General features: G+C 35.5%; 1 protein-coding gene across 8 annotated transcripts in view; it reads left to right on the forward strand.

Annotated features, from left to right (window-relative positions):
* The window catches only part of AIG1 (androgen induced 1), a 344,302-nt gene that overhangs the window by 117,072 nt on the left and 203,398 nt on the right, over nucleotides 1-23,832 (forward strand). For all 8 annotated transcript variants that reach the window (XM_074187735.1, XM_074187737.1, XM_074187739.1 and 5 more), the window contains exon 3: nucleotides 15,622-15,723. In XM_074187735.1, coding sequence (XP_074043836.1) covers nucleotides 15,622-15,723 — 102 coding nt within the window. The remainder of the gene's footprint in view (nucleotides 1-15,621; nucleotides 15,724-23,832) is intronic.

The following is a 23,832-nucleotide window of genomic DNA, read 5'->3' on the forward strand; positions in this document are numbered from 1 at the left end:
GAGCTTTCTGAAGATGCCAAATATGAAAAGCAGATTTTGGAAAGAAAAAATTATAAAGCCACATCTCCCTTGAAGTCCATACAGTTTCAAATGAAAGACATTTCCTCAGGATGTCAAAAGATAATCCCCTTTTCTCCTCAATTTCATGTTACTTTATTTAATCTATCACTTGAAAACTTTTTTTGGAAGTAGGTAAGGTGTTATTCAATCATAAATAAAATAATATATAAATAAAAAAATCCAGACTATGCATTTTCTTTTCTCTCTTCCCCTACCCTATGACCTTTGCCCCCCATTCTGTTTAGGTAGCTCAAAAATAACTGGAATTTATATAGAGCTTTCAGTTTACCAAGTACTTTACCTACATGGTCTCATTTGATAGTCACCACAACTTTGTCACATAGGTTCTTACTCTAAGCCTTACTATTATTATTGTTATCATCATCATCATCATTTTACAGTGAAGAAATTGAACTTCAGAGAAGTTAAGTGATTTATCCAGAATGACACTGACATAAGTATTAGGTTCAGGATTTGAATCTAGGTCTTAACTCCAAGTTCATTGCTCTTTCCCCTGGCCAGGCTACCTCAGAGTAGTCAAATCTTTAAGATTAGACAATTCAGAAGTTAGCTGCCTTAGCTTCCAAACTGGGAGGGATCTTAGTTTTGTTGGGAGGGAGAAATCTTGTAAATGTTCAAATGTTTTGTACAGTGATTTTTATTATTGGTGGTAAATTGTAGAGTTTAATGTAGTTGGGAGATCTTTATTTCATGAGTAGGTATACATTTAGGAACAAACATACACACACATAGATATGTATGTATCTATGTATTCTGGGTGATGTACCTCTCGAGTAGACTCAGAATACCAGACTTGGTCGGAATGGAGTTGGAAACAGCAACAGCAATGGTCACCCACTACTGGAAACTTGTGCATCTCATGACCTTCTCATCACAAACACTGTCTTCCTTTTACCTAAATGCAGTAAAACTTTCTGGATACACCCTCACAGCAAACACCAGCATCTTAAAGACTATGTGACTGTAAGGAGAAAAGACAGGATGTGAGAATGACAAAGGCAATGTGGGGGTACAGAGTGCTGAACTGATCACAGACTCATCCTCTCTAACATAAATATTCACATTTAATCAAAGTGGTGGCCCCAAGGCACAATAACTCCTAGAAGAATTAGTGTCAAGAGATTAGAATATCTCTCAGAACAGCAACAGTTTGCTGCTAACTTGGAGGGAAAGTTGAGCCAGCACACACTTGGCAGCAGTGGAGCAAAAAAAAAGTAGGCCACTTTCAGAGATTTGGCATACAGCATTTGCTCATCTGAGTCAAAACACTCACACACATCAAGAATGATTTGATGAAAATGATGGGGAGAGCCGGTGTGGTTTCAGAAAGGGTCGAGGAATAGTGGATATTGCATTTGCTTCCCAACAACTGCAGGAAAAATAACCAGAATCAGAACAAAAATCTGTATACAACATTTGTAGATCTGACCAAGGACTTTGATACCGTCAATCTTGTGGTTTTCCGGTTTCATCCATTCTGAATGGAGTGAAACAAGGCTGTGTTTTTTAGCATGATATTTTTAGCCATGTTATCAAATGCTTCCACTGAGGATGAACATGGTCTCAAGGTCAGCTACCTCACTGATGGCAAATTCTTCAACTTGAAAAGGCTACAAGCCAAGACCAAAGTGGAGGGAGTGTTGGTGCATGATCTTCTGTTTGTAAGTGATTGTGCACTCAATGCAACCTCTGAAACTGAGACGCAACAAGGTATAGATCAGTTCTCTGCTGCTTGTGCTAACTTTGGTCTAACAATGACCACGAAAACATAGGTACTCCATCAGCCAACCAGCCATCAGCCATACTATCTATCAACCACACCATCCATATGTAGAACCATCCATTATAGCAAATGGAGATGTTTTTAGTTATGTGGACAAGTTCACTTACTTTGGCAGTGCTCTTTCCAAGGAGGTACATATTGACAATGAGGTTGACACACTCATTTCCAGAGCTAGCTCAGTATTTAGGAAGCTCCTAAAGAAAGTATGGGAGAGAAGTATTGGACTGACTTCAAAACTGAAGTCTACAGAGCTGTGGTGATGACCTCATTGCTATATGCCTGTGAAACCTGGACAGTCTACCAGTGCCATGCCATTAAAATTGTCTTAGAAAATTTCTAAAGATCACCTGGCAGGAGAAGATACCAGACACTGAGGTCCTTCTCAATTTAAACTGCCTAACATTCAAATGTTATTACAGAAACTGTGGGCTGGTCATGTTGTTCGAATGCCAGACATGCTTGCCAAAAATACTATTTTATGGAGAACTCACACAGGGCAAGTACTCACAAGAGGGTCAGAAGAAGCGATAATGGGACACCCTGAAGGTATCTTTTAAGAACTTTAGAATTTATTGTACAGCTTGGGAGACACTGGCACAGGACCATTCTTCATGGTATGCTCTATCAGTGAGGGTGCTACATTCTAAGAGGAAGGGAGAAAATTGAAGCACCTCACAGGAATGTGAGATACATAAATTTAGAGTAACCACCCCAGGTATTCACATGAACTATTTGTGCCCAACCTATGGTAGAGCATTCTGAACTTGTACTGTTCTGATCAGCCAGTCAGACACACTGTTATTCATTTCTAATATAGTGATATCATTTTGGTCTTCTTCAATGATGGACAAGAAGCAACAACCAACATACATTTTATATGTACACAAAGACTAATACATATATTATGTATATGACAGTTGTCTTCATTTTTACCAATTCTTAAAATTTCTAAAATAATTTGTGTCCATACTTATGCTGGTGATTCTCTTATATGTTTCTGTCATATATAAATAAAGCATATTCCAGAATCTATAATTTCATCATATTCTGCCCATCTTAGCTCTCACAGGTTTTCATGTGTGGAGAGATAGATACTGCAGTTGGAAATACTCCCAAATTTTATACAACAGAAATAGTACCAACATGGGAAGAATTGACCTTGAAAAAGATCAGGAGCCAAAGTAACAAAGCCAAAAATACAATTTAAAGTTTGTCCCCATAGGCAGCAAGCCTGGCAGTTGACACCACATGGATTCTGTGAAACAGGTTTATATTTCAGCTAAGAAGCTAAATTCATTTTCTTTTCTTGTTTTTGTATTTCTTCAGGCACATCAGTAGTCTTCAGTTTAGGCATATTTGTGATTTGAATTTTAAGTTAGAACTTTTGCCGACCAAGAACTTCAGATTTCTGAAACAACAATACTATTAAGTTTACCTTTCTCTTCTTATCTCTCTAAATTACATTTACTGATTTAAACAGAAGACAGAAATCTCTCTCTTCCCTTTTCTTCTTTCCCCCTTTTTTCTCTCTCCATCTCTTTGTTCCTTTTTCTCTGCCCCACCTCTTCATTTTTTCTCCATCTCTCTCTGTTTATGACTGTCTTTGTGTCTGTTTCTTTTTGTTTCTCTTGGTCTCTTCTTTTCTCTCTTCTTCCTTCCCTCTTTCTCCTTTTTTTCTCTTCTCCATTTCTCATTCCTTTTTTTTTCTCCTTTCCCTTTTCCTTCCCTTCTACCCTACCCCAGACAAGGGTAACAAAGGGTAGTAACAAAACTGTTTTGGGGGGAAAAAGTCCACATTTGGTTTACCTCAATCTTTTAGGTTCATCCCCTAATGATTACATTGGAATTCAAATGACCTGCCCATAAATGAGATGTCCTGCTGAAAGAGAATGGTGAATTTAGCCTGTGGGATTCATCTCTGAGAGTCTCAGAGATTCAAATACATTTTCAGTATAACACAGTGCTCCATCTAGGGAGCCTGAATGGCCGAAGAATGACTGTGCTTTTTCTTTCACTGATCCTTCAAGTACAGTATTCCACTTCTGGCAACTAAGAAGGAACAGGTGTGTGATAAGAACTGGATGGCACCCCTTCTTGGCATAAAGAAGGGCCTTCTTTAAAGAGTAGTGTACTCTTTCAAAATCACTCAGCCTGTCCAACACAACTTATTTTTGTCTCATACCCATGCCCTGATAACAGGGTTCAAATTTATTTTGAGTTAGGACCAGCCCATCAAGAGGACAGGTATATAGGAGGGCCAAGGAGCTACATACTATTTGTTTATTGAGGGAACAGTTTAATCACTAGGGTTATTTGGATAGCTGTGTCTCCTGATAATTTAATGTTATGTTCAGAAGTTATACTTTCTTGACAGTTGTCTTCATTTTTACCAATTCTTAAATTTTCTAAAGCAATTTGTATCTATACTTATGCTGGTGATTCACTTATCAAATAGTTTGATGTTAAGTATCACTGTTAAATCCTGATCCTACCCATAGTAAGCACTAAAAATGATGATATCATTAATTATTTTCTATTTTTAGTTTTAAAATACTACCATTATTGGACAGAATTGTCCAATTCCACAGAAAATTTGGACCTGCCTAATTGACAAAAAAAGTATATGACCCTTATAATTTATAATGGGGCTAAGCATGATGAGGAAAATCTAATTCTTGTTTGGGGTGAGGATGATGATAAGGGTGTTAAATCCAAAGCTAATATGATGAACCCCTGAGAGAGGGGACCTGCCAGGTTGCTTAAGGAGGGGGCAAACCAGTTTAGGACAGAAACATTAGATAAAATTCCTTTGCTGATCAGTGAGATAGGGCGATCCAGGCTCAAAGTGCTGCTGCTGCCACTACTACTTCAAGAAGTCATGTCTCCATTATATCCCAGATAGCAGTGTTTCCTGAGATACTCTTAGCCATAGGAATATATGAATCTTTTACTTAAGGTATCAGTTACAAACACTAGCATCAAGGAAATAAATTCACAGGTAAGAAACTTTGAAGCATCATTCCTATCTTTCATTAGCATTCAAAGCTTAGTAATATGTCAAAGACATAGAAAGTCTTAAAGCATAGCAGACTGTATCCAGGACTTTCAGCAGAGCAGTGATGCTGCAAGGGCCATGTTTGTGGATTATTCTAAGAAGCTAAGAAACACACAGAATGGGTTTAAAAATGATCTTGTAATGTGGATGAATAAATTGGTCAAGTGTCAGCTAGAACCAGGCTCAGTAACAATGACAAATCATCTGGTACTTTAGGGGTCTCTGATTTGATCCGTGTCTTAAGTGTAAGTCAAGTTGGCAAAATTAAGATCCTGCTTTGGTTCAACACTGGACGGAGTGTTAGAGCAGAGCAGTTCCATTACTCTTCAGCCGGTCTGGTGACAAGACTCCCACACCACATGGATTCTGTGAAACAGGTTTATATTTCAGCTAAGAAGCCAAATTCATTTTCTTTTCTTGTTTTTGTATTTCTTCAGGCACATCAGTAGTCTTCAGTTTAGACATACTTGTGATTTTAATTTTAAGTTAGAACTTTCACTGACCAAGAACTTCAGATTTCTGAAACACAATACTATTAAATCTACCTTTCCCTTCTTATCTCTCTTGAGCCCACACCTGTCAGTGTCAAAGGCATTCCAGCTTGCTAGGACTTGCAGAAACATATATACTATGTTGGCTATTCTGTTGTACTTTGTAGTCTTTTTTCTTTCTAAGCAGATGTCATTTATCTATACTATTTTACCTTATTATACTTATTACATTGTGTCTAGTATTAAACTTGTCTTACTATATCTTTTTCACCTTTATCCATCATTGTACCAAGGATGATATCCTTTACATTATAGGCATTCAATATCTGTTAAGTGAATGAATGCATACATGTTCCAGGGTAAATACATATCCTGGCCATGGGACCTTGGACAAGACACCTCTCCATCATCTAGGCAGCTCTTTAAAATTTAAGTAGCAGAGAAGTTTTCCCATCTGCACTGGTGAACTGAATTGTCTCTCCCAGGAGTTCTCTGTGCTGTTGCAATCACAAATCCAGTGCCTATCTGTAAGTCTACTTCTCAAGACAGTCACTAGGAAAAAAAAAAAAAAACAAGTGCTTATTATGTTCATGAACACAACAAATGTGTTTGTGGCACAGATTTCCTGATGGGATCTCAGAAGAAATGATTTTCCTGTAGGAAACAGATTCTGAAATAAGAATTTTATGAGATGAATAAACTTCTAAAAATCCCCACTAAAAAAAGACAGCTTTTCAGTTGAGAAACTACCATTAGCAGCATGAAATTTAAGGTTAAACCTTCTAATTAAGAGTAAGGGGGAGTGAGGGAGTGGGAAATGCTGTCTGACTTGTGGAAATGTCCAAATTATAGTCTTTTCCCTGGTCTCAAGAAATATATTTCATCCTCCTACCTACAGTTAAAAGTAAGCATTCCCAAATAGAGAATCATAGGATTTAGAGCTAGAGGGGAGCTTAGTTCCTTCATTTTGCAGATTACAAAAACTGAAGCCCAGAGAGGTTGTCACTTGCTTAAGGTTATAACAGGTAGTAAGTTAGCAGAGCTGGAATTTGAACCTGTTTTTTTGGACTGTAAATCCAGTGGTCTTTACACTGTGATTTCTTTGGCACCTGTTTTAATTAAAATGTAAGAATAACATATATGACATAAAATTTTCATGAAAGATGTTTGAAATTTTTAGAAACAATTTTTGTAAATACTTCCCCTACAGTCTATTTTCCCCTGTGTTGGCTTGTCCAAACATAACCTTCTGTCCTCAAACACTCAACTCCACTCTCTCAGGAGATGACCTCACCTCCTACTTTATTGAAAACATTGAGGCCATCTGTTATGAACTCCCTCGTTTTCCTTCCTCTACATCTGAAAACCACTCAGTATTTTGTCTCACTTTTTACCTTTTTTTGTTACAGTCCCAGAGGGATAAGGTGCCCCTTCTCTTTGCCAAGGATAACTCTTCTATGTGTGGCCTAAATCCATCTCCTCCCCTCCTGGTTTTTTATTTTGTGTTGTTTTGATTTTGGGGGCTTTTTGTGAGCTTGTCCCATTCTCAATCTCTCTCTCTCTCTCTCTCTCATTTTCAGCTTTTTTACTCTCTACAGTCTTCTCTATAGTTTCAAACTTGTTCAGTTCTACTGCTTTATTTAATTTTTATTTTATGGCTTTCTCAATTACACATAAACCAAAATTTTTAACATTCATTTAAAAAATTTTGAATTCCAAATTTTCTTCTTCTCTCTGCTCTTCCTTAAGAAGACAAGCAATTTGATATAGATTATACATTTATAGTCTTGTAAAACATTTACATATTAGCCATGTTGCAAAAGAAAACAGACCAAAAACTAAGAATAATAAAGAAAGTAAAAAAAGTAGGCTTCAATCTGTATTCATATGCCATCAGTTCTTTCTCTGGTGGATAACATTTTTCATCATATCCTTTGGAATTTTTTTGTATCATTATATTGCTAAGAATAGCTAAATCATTCACAGTTGAACAACATACAGTATTATTGTTACTATGTACAATGTTCTCCTGGTTCTCACATCATTTTGTATCAGTTTATGTAAATTTTCCCAGATTTTTCTGAAAGCATCCTGCTCAATATTTCTGATACCACAATAGTAATTTATCACAATCACACACCATAATTTCTTCAGTTATTCCTTGATTGTTGAGCATCCCTTAAATTTCCAATTCTTTGCCACAACAAAAAATCAGGGTTGATATATTTTTTGTATATAGAGGTCCATTTCCTTTTATCTCTTTGGGGTACAGGGTCTTCTCTAATTTAACAACAGCAATTCTTTTCTTTTGACTCTACCATTCCCTCAAGCTGTTGCACTAAAGTTCTCTTTTATTTTCCTATTTTCCTCCTTTACTATTATATCCTAGAAAGGTGGTACAGTAGATAGATCACTAAACCTAGGGACAGGAAGACCAAGTTCAAATAAAGGCTCAGACCCTAGCCAAAAAGGAACATCCTTCTAGAAGCTCTCATCTGGACACAAGATTCTTTGAAAGTGGAAACACTGAGTATACTAACTAGGTGGCTCAATGGATAGAGAGCTGGCCTGGAGTCAGTATGACTTGATTTTGACTAGGCTCAGATACTTACTCTCTGTGGGATCCTGGGTCAGTCACTTAACCTGTTGGATTCAGTTTTCTCAACACTAAAATGAGAATAACAATAATATCTACTTCCGGGTTATTGTGAGGATCAGCTGAGATAATATTTACAAAGCACTTAGCCATAGTGGTTGGCACATAGAGGGTACTCTAAAAATACTTATTTTTCTCCTTTATCTGTCCCTTCATAGTCCTTTGCTCCATGACTTTTGACCTCACCTATCATGGCACCAACCCCTGGGGCTGATTATAAGGATCGATGAAGTGTTCTTCACCCATTCTTGTTCCTTCCTCCACTCCAGCCCCAGTTCTCAGGGTCAGCTGACACTGGAACTTACAGAGAAGGTCCCCTCATCCTGTCCTAAGCTGACCTGCATTAGTAAAGTGAGCTGCTTTTCTCAGAAGCACCTTGAGTCAGTGAGGTAGCAGATCCAGTCCCCATCTCTCCTTTTATTCTTGCTGAGGATATAGTCAAACAATGGGATGATCTGAGAAGAGAGAAGAATAAGAGCCTTAGAGATGATTTCCATGCCACGTAATGCATAATACTTATCTGTATCTGTGTCATAAGGATCTCTCTCCAATCAGGTTATGAGCACACTAAGAATCAGGGATGAGTCCTTTATCACCTTTGTATTTCCAGCTTTCTAAACAGAGCTTTGCATCTTTTAAGACTTTCAATTGAATTGAATTATGCACTGCAGATTTGAAATGAATTGACTCATACTTGTGAAAATGCAGCATTGCCTTAATTTTCTTGGAGACCTCTCACCTTCATATAGTACAAAGATAATGTTTAGTCTGTTCTCTAAGCAATCATATTCTTGAATTATTAGGATTACTATTAATGACCTTATGTTGTAATTACATTTGTAATCTACTCTTGAAACTAGACATAGCTAAAGAGTGAAAAAGGAACAGGAAAAATAATCACTTCTTTACCAATAGAATGGAGGTGGGTGTGAAGATAATTTCTGTGCCTGTGTGAAGCTAAGGATTAATTTTAGGGGATTACATTTTGACAAAAATGTTCTTTATAAATGCATTTACCATGAATTCTCAATCATCTACAATATTCAGAAAAAGTAAATGCATGGATGATCCAAAGATAAATTCCAGGACTATTTAGAATAGCATTTTTCATAGAAATGACTTTCCTGATTAATTTCCTTAAAATAATATTAATGTGTTTATAAGTGTTGAGCAAATGCCTTTTGGCAGTGGGATAAAGTTGACTTAAAATCATGTTGACAATAAAAAATGACAATGAAAGCATGCTGAAAAAGTAGTGTACGCTGGTCAGTTATTAGCATCTTGACCCAGGGAAACTGCAATGTTAGTTAACCTACAATGCATGTAACTGAAGTTTGATTATAAATAGGTTAGAATGAGCATGACTTTTATGTTGACAATCAATATCTGTTAATAAAAATCCTCCTTTGTTAAGGAGAAGAAATTAAATGAATGACCCAACCTAATGTGAGTCATGACATAATTGGGAGAAAACCATTTGGTTCTGACTCTTAACCCATAGTCAAAGTGCCATAGCTTCTAGATCACTCTTTGTAAAAAGAATCGTGAAACAAAGCATTTGTGATCTAATGATGGGATCTCATGAGAAGAAAAATGGTGGTTCATCATCTACTTTATATTTGTGAAAAGTAGGCAAAAAAATAATGTACTGTTCACTGTGAATTGATCTAGGCATTTTGGAAGGTAGTTTGTCAGTAGGCAGCTAGGTGGCGCAATACTTTGCAATTTTTTTTAAACCTGTTCTAATAGTTTTGATTATTCCAGCTTTATAAAATAGTTTCAGGTCTGAAAATGCTATTTCCCTTTCAGTCTTACTCTTTCATAATTCCCATTGATTTACTATACCTTCTGTGCCTTCAAATGAATTTTGTTTCTTATTTTGTCAAGTTGGATACAGCTAGGAGATGCAGTGTCTAGAGCTTTGGGCTTAGAGTCAGAAAGACCTGAGTTCAAATCCCACCTCAGATACTTATAACCTTGAAACTCTGGACAAGGCATTTCATCTCTGCTTCAGTTTCTCATCTGTAAATTGGCAGAAATAATAGCACCCATGTCCCATGAATGTTGTGAGGATCAGATGAGTTCATGATAGTAAAGCAGACCCTAGTATGGAGTAGGCTCCATATAAATATATATAAACTCCAAAGATATCAAAGAAAGAGGGAAAGAATCCATCTGTACAAAAATATTCACAGAAATCCTAAAGAGATCATAAAAAGGGAACAGGACCCCACATATAAAAAAAATTATAGCAGTTCTTTTTGTGGTGGCAAAGAATTAGAAATTGAGAGAATGTCCAATTGGGGAATGGCTAAATGAGTTGTATAAGAATGTAATAAAATACTATTGTGTTATAAGAAATGACTAGCAAGGTGATTTCAGAAAAAGCTGGAAAGGCTTACATGAACTGATGCAAAGTGAAGTAAACAGAATCAGAAGAACATTGTACATAGTAACAACAGCATTGTGTAATTATCAACTATGGTTGACTTAACTCTTCTCAGTAATACAATGATCCAAGTCAATTCCAAAGACTCATGATGTAAAATGCTATTCATATTCAGAGAAAGAATTGATGGAGGCTGATTGCAGGTTGAATTACACTATTTTATTCATGATTTTTCCCTTTGTAACAATTTCTTCTTTTACAGCATTACTAATATGGAAACTAATATGGAAACGTGTTATCTAGCCTTTAAGATATTTCTTGACCTGGACTCTATGCAAAATCTCTAAATATTAATAATTTTTGACAAGCATAAAGCTTAGTTTATATGTACTTTTAAAAAGATCTATATATAATAAAAAAGAAATATCACTTAGTATTTAGAGGACATACCTGTATATTTACATAGAGAGTTTCTTCGTAATAAATACTGGATAGAAAAATAAGGAAAGAACTCAACAATTTTTCAAATTTAATCTCACTTATAGCTTAGAGGAAAGTTAAGATAGCAATTTGAATGCTCTTCTGTCCCTGGGTTCTCATGTAGGTTAGGAACAACATAAGCTTTTCGAGCCAGGCTTAACTTATGAATAAAAGTCAGAAGAATATTAGATGTCTATCCAGCCCTTTATATCCTATACTCCTTTAAGTGAATAATATTCCTATTCATAGAAATTAATATACATTATATCAATGCAATTTTCTGAAATTTTATAAGCTGCAATTTAATTGCTGTTAGTGGTCAAATGGAATAACATGGGAATGGGAAAATTAATTCAATCCATATGAAAATTCAAGAAAAAGTGACATTTGCTTTAGTTTTTTGTCCATTGGCTAATTTTTGTGAGTGGAAAATGGCATTAGAACAAACTGACCTTAAAACTTTTAAACTTCATGTGAGAGGGAGAAATCCAGCAGAGTTGGCATTGGAATTGAGTTGATTGCAACAATTGTCATCTTTTCCCTCAAACAGTCACTAGATTTTCTCACCAAAGCAGATCTGCAGTGAGCACAGGTGAGAAAAGAGGGAAAGAGGAAAAACCAGCAGCTGCATCCTGTCTTTGATGCATTTACTTAACATCTGATGGAATGAAGATAATCTTTTCAGTCACAGTCTGGCTTCTTTGTTTATCTTGCCCTTCCCTTTTCATGTTGACTGAACTCCATTAGTCTCATTCTTATTTTTTCTTCTAGTCTGGGAATCTCTCTAAAAGGTGGGCCTCCATATCCTCAGCTCCCATTCTTACTTCCATCCCTTGCTCTACTTACACTACTGAAATTCTTCTCAAAGCTTACCACCTATCAAATCATAGGATGATAGACATGGAATTGGAAGGGGCCTTAGAGATCATCTAACCTAAGGGCAGAGCCATATAAGGCCCACGAAAAATCATTTTGCCTGGCACTCCCAAAACAAATGTAGGCAGGACTCAAAATTCAACAAATTTAAGAGCTTTTTTATGTGTGAGTTAATTAAACATTTGACCAAATATAGCAGGCTAATTTTTAACTTGATAATTTTGTATAATCTGTGAATGAATATTATAAATATCCAAATGACCCCTTAGCAGAAAAGTTTCCCTATTCTTGAATTCTAATTAAACTACACCAGCAGACTTGCTGCTTTCTCCCTGTTTCTTTATGACCACAGAACTAAGCATGGTATAGTTTCTTTATATTTTAAAATATAAAAACCATGTTTAACTCTGGCTATACAAAAACAGAGAGGCTTGGTTTACCAAGTCTTCATCTAACCCAACCCAATTACTTTTCACAGTTAAAAAGGATCTCAAACGTCATTCAATTCAATCTATATCCAAAGGATAATCTCCTCTACAAGAAATAGCTTTTATTTGAAGACCACTTGTGAGAAGGAAACCACTTCTTCCTGGGTAATCTATTTTACGTTTAGTTTAAATTATTAAGAAGTTCTTCCTTATACCAAGTTCCACATTAATTTCTTTGCAACTTCCCCTCATTGTTCCTAATTCAGCTCTTTAGGATCAAGAATAGCACAAATCTCTCTTCCAGGAGCCAGTCTTTGAAATTCTTGAAGATAGTTATTATGTTCCCTCTGGGTCTTCTACAAGCCAAACATTTTCTATAGATTATATTTATTCCTATTAAATTTCATTTTATTTGATTTGGGCCAGTATTTTATCCCATCTTTCTATTGATCCTTATTTCACATTAATTGGAGACCTTTTACTGTCCTGATTGCGCTCTTCTGAACAATCTTTCATTCTCTAATTTATCAATGCACTTCTTAAAATGTGGTCCCTTGAATTGAACTCCAGATTTGGTTTGACCAGGACAAAATAGAATTAGACTATAACTTCTTCAGTTTTTTTTCTTTTTTCTTTATGCAGTCTTGAATTACAATAGCTCTTTTGGCTGCCGCTATAAGATATTGATGCATATAGAGTACCAATCTCCAGATCTCTTTCAGGTAAACTGATGTCTAAACATTTTTCCCTTTCTTCTACTTGAAAATCTGTCCTTTGGTCACCACTTCTATGATAATTTTAAGTAAGGGAAGAATATAATCAATTCCAGTTAAAAGTTATTGGAAAAAAAGATGTAATTTTTTTCCCCATCCAAGGTAGTGTATCCCCTGAAATCTGTCCTTCAATTTCAGTGGATCCTAAATTTAAAACTTTGGTCTAATTATATCTTCTTTCATGTTATTTTTAAGATACATGAGACTTTTAAAAAAAATTCCAATGTAAGACTTTACATTTAACCCTAATAAATTTCATTTTATTTGATTTGAGCCTATATTTTGACCATCTAGATGATTTTGAATATTTGTACCAGTGTGTTATCTATCCCTCCGATCTTTTTTCTTTAGTTTCTAGGTCCCTAAGTACTCATATCCTGGGAATTTAGTGCTCTGAATCTCAAAGATCCAAAGGGGTCTAACCCTGGGAAGTGAGGGTCAATGAAAGGGCCAAAGTTATTCAGTTCAAAAGCAATTGGAACAGCCATCTCCACCTAAAAGTGCATCAGGGTGTAGTTAGTGCCTGTCACCAAGAACAAATGAAGCAAGAGATAAAAAGTAAAATGAAAATCTTTGTAAGAAATAAACTGAATGAAAATGATTAGTTGAGAACAGAAATAAGTCAATGTTAGCAGTATAGAAAATCTAGTCAAAAATAGTCAAACTCTAGAGTTTTTCACATCAAAAGAAAATATTGCAAAGAGCCATAAAGAAGGAACTTAAATACTAAAGAGTTACAACTAGAATCATGCAAGAGTTGGTACCTTCAACTAAATGAGAAATTCTATAAGACAAAGAATAAGGCCTTGCAACCATGAAAAGTGGGCATAAGCCTATAGGAGAAAGAATGCCTTTAAAAGAATACTATAGGGGCGGCTAGGTGGCGCAGTGGATAAAGCACCAGCCCTGAAGTCAGGAGTACCTAGGTTCAAATCCGGTCTCAGACTCTTAATAATTACCTAGCTGTGTGGCCTTAGGCAAGCCACTTAACCACACTTGCTTTGCAAAAAAAAAAAAAAAAAAGAATACTATAATGATAATAAATAGCATTTATTTATACTAGTTATTCTTTTGTTCTGCTTGGGAGACTACCCTGTAGTTCTGGGATAGAAAAAGTGACTTTGTTTTCTCACGATGTATTTTTTCTATGTATGATATTCAGTCTGATGAAAATTTTAACTTTTTACTTGAGTGGGTTGCCTTCCTCCTTTCAAGCAATTATCCTGGTCAGAAATCTTAGACTGTCCTTTTCTGCCCTTGGGTTCAGAGAATTTTCTTTCTTTTCCTCTTGTTTCTTTAACGGTTCCTTCTATCTTCTTTACTAACTCTTCTTCCTCTTCCAGTTCTCACCTTTATTATTTTCCCCCTAAATATTCTTATTTCCAATTCACTCTTTCACCATATTAGAACCTCTCCAATCTATGAGAACCAGAAAATGCCATCACCATTTACTTAATCTCTTATGTTTTAAAACTTGATACATTGTTTTATTCTTCCCTCTCCCTGATGACTCAGATTTAATCAGCTGTCAAGTTCTTGTGCCTTCCTTTGTCATTGTTGCTACTTCATCTTCATATAAGTCCTCATTACTTATTGTATATATACTATTACATTTATTTACTATTACAATATTCTAATACAATAATATCCTAAGAAATCTTACCTGTTTCCTGATTCTCTTTTTTAATTCATCCATTGACAAGATAATCTCTTTAACCTGACGGTATAATTATGTCATCCCTGTGTTCAAAAATTTTCAGTGACTTCTATTGCCCATCATTTAGACTTTAAGCTTTATGTCTGATATTGAAATCCTTTCACACTCCAGTGCTTCCCATACTTTTCAGTATTATCTCATTCTACTATTGACATATATATGTTAAACTCTAGCTAAATTAAACCACTCTTTGCTCAATGTACTTTCTTCTTTGTCTACACTTTCATTTTTTTAATTCCCTTTTATTTTTAGCTCCAAGTTATCTTCCTCTCACATCCCATTCCTCACTCTTTGAGAAAGGAAGAAAAACAAAACTCATTTGCAAATAAATATAGTTAAAGCAAATCAAACTCCTGCATTAGCCAATTTTCAATCCTTTAAGTACAGGATAAGCAACACCTTTTTTTTTTAGGTTTGTTGTTTTTTTTTTGCAAGGCAAATGGGGTTAAGTGGCTTGCCCAAGGCCACACAGCTAGGTAATTATTAAGTGTCTGAGACCAGATTTGAACCCAGGTACTCCTGACTCCAGGGCCGGTGCTTTATCCATTGTGCCACCTAGCCACCTAGCAACATGTTTTTTGAAACCTTCCTTTGTACCATAGTTTGCATTGAACTTTTCCTCTTGTATTTCACATACCATTTCATTCTGTAGCTTTCTAAAGTATGTTGTTGCTTTATAACATTGTATGTTATTTTGTATCTTAGTGTATATGTATGTTACTTTGTATCTGATATCTCCTTAGAAAGAAAACTCCATGAAGACAAGGATCCTATCCTTGTTTCCCTGGTGCCTAATACAGTATTGTATATACGTCTCTTAATTAGATGTTTATTGGAAGACTGAACTGGGGCTTGAACTCATTTTGTTGTTTATTTTTTGACCCTCTCCTAGTTTGTCGTGACTGTGTTTTGGAGCATCTACATCTATGATAGAGAGATGGTTTACCCGAAGTTACTTGATAATTTTATTCCTGCTTGGCTAAACCATGGAATGGTGAGTAGCGTAAAATAGATTATATATTTTTTAAAAATCTATTAATAAATATATTTTCTAGTTCTTGAATTTCTATTTCTCCTTCATGGGTTATTGTGAAATGCTTGCTAAAAACTGGATGATCATTAAGGAAGAATGAATCCCTTTTAATCAAATTTAATTAGTATTAGGTTTATTAAGTAAATTGACCTGCTATATATACTAACTTGATGCTGCTGCTATTTGTTTTGTAATGAAACCACATTTAATAAAATGCTAATCAGTTCAGCCTCTGTGAGATAAAATTAATTTTTTTTACATTGAAGTGACTCCTCCTACCTTTCAGATTGAATACTAGGTCATGTCTTTCTAGTTCATCTTCTTTCTCTCTATTTCTCCACCCTCCTCTACCCTCACCCAGAGGAATTTGGAAGCAGAATTATATTGGATAATTTCTCAAAACTAATAGCAACTTTGGAAAAATTTCTATTTTTTTTCTTTAAATGTTGAAGGAAAATTTTCTTGCTTTTCTTTGTTAATGGTACTCTTTTCCTTTCCAGTTCCTGTTATTTAAGTTCTTCTTTGGTCTTTTTTGATGGAGAAACTTATAACCATTGAAGTTTTCACTTTTCAGTCTCATCCTTCATGATACCTTAAATATTGTAATGCCTTCCCAGACTTTCAATTTGATGATTTTTAATGCATTATCAACATCTGAATGAGGGAAATTGACTGCAGAGAACTTAGTATCATCTCATTGCTTCAGTTTCTGAGGTTGAAAGTTGTCTGTTGTTGTATTAAATTTATTTGGAAGCCTACAGTTTGGTCATAGCCATTTTTGGAAACTGTCACAAGATGCTTCTGGTGAAAAGGGCAGTGTATCACAAAAATTATAGGGGAAAGAAGAGTCATAAATGCTACAACCAAAATAAAATTCCCTTCCCCACTTTGTTGTATTTTATGAAGAATAGTACATAATAACAATTATATATATATTATTGTGCCAGAATGACTTTTACCAAGCCTTTCTAAAACAAAATGTACTAATTGGTATGTTTCTATGCTCTCCTTAGCATCCAGGATATGTCAATGTATAGAGGAAAAGGACTTTGGATGAGAAATCAGGAGATGGGTTCTGGCTCTATCATTAACTAGCTATGTGACCTTTAGTAGTCTGTTTAAACTTGTTGGACCTCATTTTCCCTATCCATAAAATGAAAGAGTAGTACTAATTGTACTAAAGCGTTGTATTAGTTGTGACCTCCCTTGTTTCTTTCTTTTAGAAAAATCCTATGAATTTTGAATCACAGTTTTTTTTTTTATGATGTCATTCTAAAACTGCCATAATATAGTTATAAGGTAACACCATTGACTCAACCAGGAATGAAATGTTACGACTATGATTTGGATAGTGGGTTTTTTTTTCCTAAGGAGTACCAAATCTGTGGTTTTAGAGATAAGCATGTTGTTTCTTGTTAATTCTGAACTGGACTACAAATACGGAGGTCAGAAGAAATATTAAGAATACTCTGGAGGAGAGATTCTGTAGTAAAATATAGACTTCTTGAAAGCATCATTTGTGAAATATCATTTGAGAATCAGCTGTTCTTTCTTAGAAAAGATTTCAAGTCAATCTTGAACCATAGACACAGAGTTGCAATGAGTGTGCTGCAGTCCCAAATCAAAGAACAATCTTCCCGTGTTCTTACTGAGGAAAGAACTGTGGCACAATTAATCATTTCTGCTCTGTCAAGGTGCAGTCCTCATCCATAGTGTTGTCTTCAAATATGAAGCAGTGATGTAGAACTGTTTACAAGTGAACAAAGTATATGACCTGGTGAAGTGAGGACATTCTTGAATCCCTTGTCTGCTATATTACTATTTAGAACTAGTGCTACTTTTGGGGTGGGGGGGGATTATCAGAGAACAATGGAATTACATCATAGGGTAGAGCATTCTAACTACTTAACCACTTGGCTCCTTTTCTGCTTCTCTAAACTGTAGTCATACCATCAGTCTGAAGAGTTGATCACAATCTGTATTGGTTCCAGTTTTACATTTTTCTGAGGTTGAGTCTTTTCTAGCAGGCAGCTCATTAACCAAATTTCCAGCCTTCAGATCTAGAGTCTGTGTCTACTTTCAGAATTGGCCTTCAGACAACCTTGATAAATAAATTGAGGAACACAGCTCTCACCTTGCTTGGTCCTTTGGACAGACTAACTCTGCTGCCATCCTAGAGGTCACTAGTGAATCTTTTGAGGACACTCACCTCTATTGATACCAAGTCAGAGTGTAAATCTTTTCCTTAATGCCTTTGTCTATTGTAGAATGTCTAATCTTTACACCTAGCAGTATAAAGGGAGCTGATAAAGGTCCATTGCCACTGACCACATTTGAAGGATCCCTTTGTTGGCTAAGAAAGTTCATATGCCTCCAGGAGAACACTGATTTTCTTCTCAGATGCAGAACCAGACATTGTGTGTGTGGGCTCAATATTGTTTGTTACCAATCTAGAATTTTGGACCACAAAACTGTAATAATTCATGTATCATTATGACACCATCTTAGGAAGCATCATGAAACCAGTCTTGAATTTACAAAGCTGGAACTTTTTAGAACTGAAGCAGTAAGCAAACTGCCATAGTAGAAAGAACTCTAGATTTGGTATCAAAGGACTTGGGTTCCAATTCTTTGCTTCTTGATACTTGGGAAAATAATTTTTCTTCTTTGGGCCTTGATTTTCTCATCTGTATAAGGAAGAGGCTGAAGTAAAAGATCAATTCCAGCTCTGAATTCTATAGTCTTAATAAAGAATATGGAAACAACAGGACAATGAAACAACATTTAGATTAAATACAAAGTTGCTAAAAACTGGATCCCCTTTGTTTGCAAAAAGAGAGATAATTTCTTGATCCTATTATAACCCAACTAAGGGAGTAAATGACAACATAAAAACTATCCAAACAAAGGATATCTGACTTAGGAGTGGGAGACCTGAGTTGAAGACCTGACTGGTGCTTACTAGTCATAGGAATGGCCAAAATCATTTACCCTTTCTGAGACCCAGTTTCTTCATCTATAAATAGGAATAATAATAATAATAACTGCTCTGGCCGCCTTATTTCTTTGCTCAGAAAAGCTGGTGAAATAGCACATGAGAAAACAATGAAATAAAATACATATAAAAGGGATCTTTTAATTTTTTTTTAAAAAATCAACTTTCATATGCTGCTGTTGAGAGGGATGCAAAATCAAGCAAGTATTTAAGGATTGTCACAAAAATTCAAAAATTAACTCCTACAAATGTGTTCTTTCTTTCCCTCTCAAGACTGATAGACAGTTATCCAGGAATTTGTTCAAGTAACTAGCAAGTACATCATGTTGTCCTGTCCCCCTTCACTGTTTACACAAAAAACAAACAGTGATGATAGAGTAGTACAAGTTGTAGAGAATTGTGTGGGGTGCTGCAGTCAATATGGGAGTCTTAACGGGAAAGACCTAGCTAGGAAGGTACCAGAAAGCTGGCCCACAGAAGAGGTATTTCAGAGAGCCAGTGCAGGAGCTGCATTGGAATTGTTTTCTGACAAGAAGTCTCCTGCCTTGTGACTGAACTCAGTTCTTCATGCAAAAATAGAACCCTAAGCCCCACCACTTCTGCTGACCATAATTTTAAAGCACCATCAGGGGAGCAAATAAACATTTTAAAGATAAATACCCATAAATATTTAAACTCAGAAAAGATTGTACACAATTAACACTGCTGTATCAGGAAGCACTCAACAATGATACAATGTCTCTGCTTATTGAGAGAACTAATTAATGTTGATGAGTGCTTTGAGATCTACAATGAAAGACACTACAGTTGAGTAGGCTGTTATTATTATTATTTTTATTATAGTGCTGTAAACAGCCATGACATAGATGTTCTGAAAATCACAGCATGGATTATCCATTCCCCATATAATTTCTAAAGGAGAAAGAAAAGAATTGGGCCCCACCACTGAGCACACTCAATGTGTCTTTGTTTCTTAAGTGCAATTGAAGATCAAACTAACCTTAATTTAGATGCATATTTAGTCTTTTCAAAATTATTTTGACATTTAGTAATTACTGAAGACAGCTGTAGTTTTTGTACATCTGCCTTTTTAAAGAAGAAAGGAGTGTCAAATGTCTGGATGATCATGGGTTTTGTAGAAATAGAGAGATGAAGTTATCCTCTTGGAATATAACATGACTTATGGAAACTGTCCAGGTCTGGGTACATGTATTTGATTCCACGAGGAGCTTGGGTCACTCTATCCTCTCACCCTTATGAACTTTGGCTAAAAGAACACCAATGAAAACATAATTAAAGGACTGAGTCTTGTGCTTTATTTTTCTTTTACTAAGAAATCTCCCTCTCAAGATGCTCTGAAATACCTGAGAAAATTCAAAAATAAAACTCAAAAAATGTGTTAGAGGGCAGAAATTTATTGGGAGCATCTGGCTAGATGGGCTCCAAATTTGAAAGGCCTCCCACTGAAAATTCAAAAAGGTCATAGGAAACCTGCAAAGTAACTGTTAAATTAGTACAAATAGAGGATTTTTGCAGGATTTCAACTTGTTCTTTTTTTACTTAGCAAAGTGCCTTCATCCCTTCAACTTCTGCATGTGACCCCAAAACTTGCCTGAAGCAGTCCTGCCTCTGAACCCTTCTTTCTTACAGGCCAATTTTTTGACTGGAATGACTTTCTCTATCATGCTTTCTTTCCCCTCTTTCCCTTCTTTCCATCCATCCTTTGAGGTCCAACACAAGTTCTACCTTTTCCATGAAGCCTTCTTTGACTACCCTAGATGTCAGTGACTTTTTCCTTTACCAATGTACAGGAAATTTTTACCTATTCTGGACTCTTACAAAATTTATTGTCTGTATGAGGCACACATATATACCCCACACTTATGTATTGTACACTGTCATCACTTTCCTTTTTTATATGCATAACATATCTCCCTTGTTGTTAGGAATGCCTTACCATTCTTTGTATACACCATAATAGACAGCATTGTACCACACATTTGAAAATGGTTGCTTGATTCATTGATTTCTGATTGACAATGAATTAAAAAAGAAACAACTTTTATTGGAGCTTAGAAAGTACCAAGTAATAATGGGAATGAATATGCAACTTCAAATTTTATAACTTCTTTGTTAACTTGAATGTCTTTTCTCTCCAACTTCAGCTCCATTACAAAGAATGAGCAGTAGATACAAGCCACATTTCTCTGCAAACATTATTGTATCCCTGGAAGCCACATTTACATGATGATAATAGTAATAATTAATGGCAGCTAATATTTATATGGCACTTTAAGATTTGCAAAGGATTTTATCATTGTTGTCTCATTTTATCTCCACAACAACCCTGGGAGGTAAGTGCTGCTATCATTATGCACATTTTATGAATAAGGAATCTGAATTGGGGCAGCTGGGTGGGCAAAGCCTTGGAGTCATGAGAACCTGCATTCAAATCTGGCTTCAGACTCTTAATTAATAATTACCTAGTTGTATGACCTTGGGTAAAACCCCATTGCCTTACTAAAAAACAAACAAACAAGGAAAAAAAGGAATCTGAAGCAGACAGAAGTTGTGATTTACCCAACGTCACATACCTAGGAAGTGTATGAAGCAGGATTAGAACTCAAGTCTTTAGGATCCTAACAGAGGGGACTTTCATTATTGCTTAAAGAACACACTGTGACTCTGTTCTCAGTTCTGCATATTCTGATGTCAGGTGAAGAATGTTAGACCAAATTAAGTACAATGAGTAACTCTTCTGTGTGTGCATTATTTTATTTATGTCAAATATTATCTTTCAAGGCCAATATAAAAAGATGACTTTTGAAAGTATTTTCTAGGTATTACAAATTTCTGTAGACTTCTAGGCTAGTTTAAAATTCAAGGCTGAAATTGTTATTTGGCTTAAACTCTGAATTTTTTTTCTTGCTAAACACTAAAGATGGGCAAGCCCAGCAGTATTTAGAGTTCATCAAAAGGTCTGTAACTCGTATTCAAATGTTTTGGGGTCAGCAAAACCCAAAACATGGTTTGATCAGTACTTTTCTCCTAATCCTTAGACCCATACATATGTCAAAGCAAACCTAATCCATATGTTTTTAATTCATTTACCCTTAGTTCTTCAAAATGTTGTTTTTTAAGAGCTGTTTGAAGCCCAAGAGGCTTTTGATAGGTTTTTGAACTGGCAGGAACACAATTTCTTGGGGATCGACTCTCTTTGATACTACAGACAAATCTTTTGTCAGCCACCAAAATTGGCTCTGTGGCAGAAGGCTTTGCTTACATCCTTTGCAAGTCTCTCATAAATGCCATATAAACCCTTATTCTTTGAGTCAGACAATGACCAGTGTTAAATATGCAAGTTGAATTCAGAGCTTAGTGCTTTTGAACTTCCTTGGACTATATTTAAGAAAACATAATTTCAGATTCTTCATTCATCAATAATGCAAAAGGTTACACCAAATAAATTAACAATTCAATACAATATTCCTTAAAAATAATTTTTTTTTATAAAAAGGTTCCATGGATCTCTTTTTAGATACATCTATTTAATAAAATTTTTTCAGAGCATAACTTTTATTAATTAGAAAACATGAGAAGTAAAACCTCAAGGAAACTACAGCATTAGAGAAAATATATTGTGGTAGGATATTGGCTCCTTGAAACAGAAAATTGATGAGTCTGTTTATCCATGAGCTGAGTACAGCCCCCAGCTTGTTGATGGATTGATGGAAATGTTGGCTTACGATTATAAAATCCTCTTTTATATACCTTATCTCATTTGAGTCTTACAGCCATCCTAGGAGGTAGCTAAGCATATTCTTGAAAAATAAAAATTTGGCAAAAAAAAAACTTTCCATGGCAATCTTTAAAGATGCATCTTCTAGGTGTCACAGTGGATAGAGTATCAGCCCTGGAGTCAGGAGGGCCTGAGTTCAAATCCAGCCTCAGACTTAAAAATTGCCTATCTATCTGTGTGAATTGAGCAAGTCATTTAACCCCATCGCTTTAAATAAATAATTTTTTTTTAAAAAAAGAGAATGTAAACTCAGAGATCATCTCACTAGTTTGGCTCAGTGTAGGGCAAGGAGTAAGTCTTTAATAAACAGTTTTTTATTCAGTTGTTCATATTAAAAGAGGTCAGTAGCCATTTTTTTATTCTTTTTCCATTTCTCACAGAGCCTTACATATAGGAGGTGCCCAGTAATAGTTATTCAGTTGGTTTAATGGTGTACCACTGAAGTTTTTTTGAAGCTACAGACTCCAATTGGACAATATTTGCTGCTTAATTAAAACTGTTTATAAGAGTTGGTGAGCCTGAGATCTTTGCTGACAAAGTAATGGATAATTTTTTCTATTCCTTCATTTCAATAACTAAAACTTTTTTATTAGATATCTTCTTTGAATAATGCCCTCAGGGAGATGGAAAAAATCATTTAGATGTTTCTTGCCCTCATAGAACATACAACCTTGAAAAGAAGGCATGACAAAAATATGCAGTATTATGTATTATGGTACAGAATTAAATATAAAAAGACAAGGAAAGGTTAAGAATATTATGTAGGGGTGAATCATGGAAATAACATTATGTTGATTAAGCAGAATGTGAGAGGGCTGAGGACAAGGGAAAGTAAAAGATGAATAGGGTTTTAGAAGGCAGAAATGTAGGAGACTACTCCATAATGATATTTGTTCTTCAATCTAAAAGACTACAGCAAAAAGAAGGTGATGCCATAATATACATGAGAAGTGGATTTGAATGAGAGCGTGCTGTGCTAAGTCACCAGCCTCATATTCTCCTTCAGAGCCATCTGGGACTAATGGTCAGATATGAATCAAGGCAACTGGTGATGGCCCTGGATGTGAGGCAATCAGGGATAAGTGACTTGCCCAAGATTATAAAACTGGTGGGAAGTATCAAGTACCTGAGGCTGAATTCGAACTCAGGTCCTTCTGACCACAAGGTTATTACTCTATCTACTGTGCCACCTACTGCCCGGCAAGTATAAGGAAAGAGTTGAATAACTGCCTTCTGTAATTGCAGTTATCCCATGAGAGGTAGTATGGTTTGGTGG

The sequence above is a fragment of the Macrotis lagotis genome, chromosome 5 (genome assembly GCF_037893015.1).
Source record: "Macrotis lagotis isolate mMagLag1 chromosome 5, bilby.v1.9.chrom.fasta, whole genome shotgun sequence".
Classification (NCBI taxonomy): Eukaryota; Metazoa; Chordata; class Mammalia; order Peramelemorphia; family Peramelidae; genus Macrotis; species Macrotis lagotis.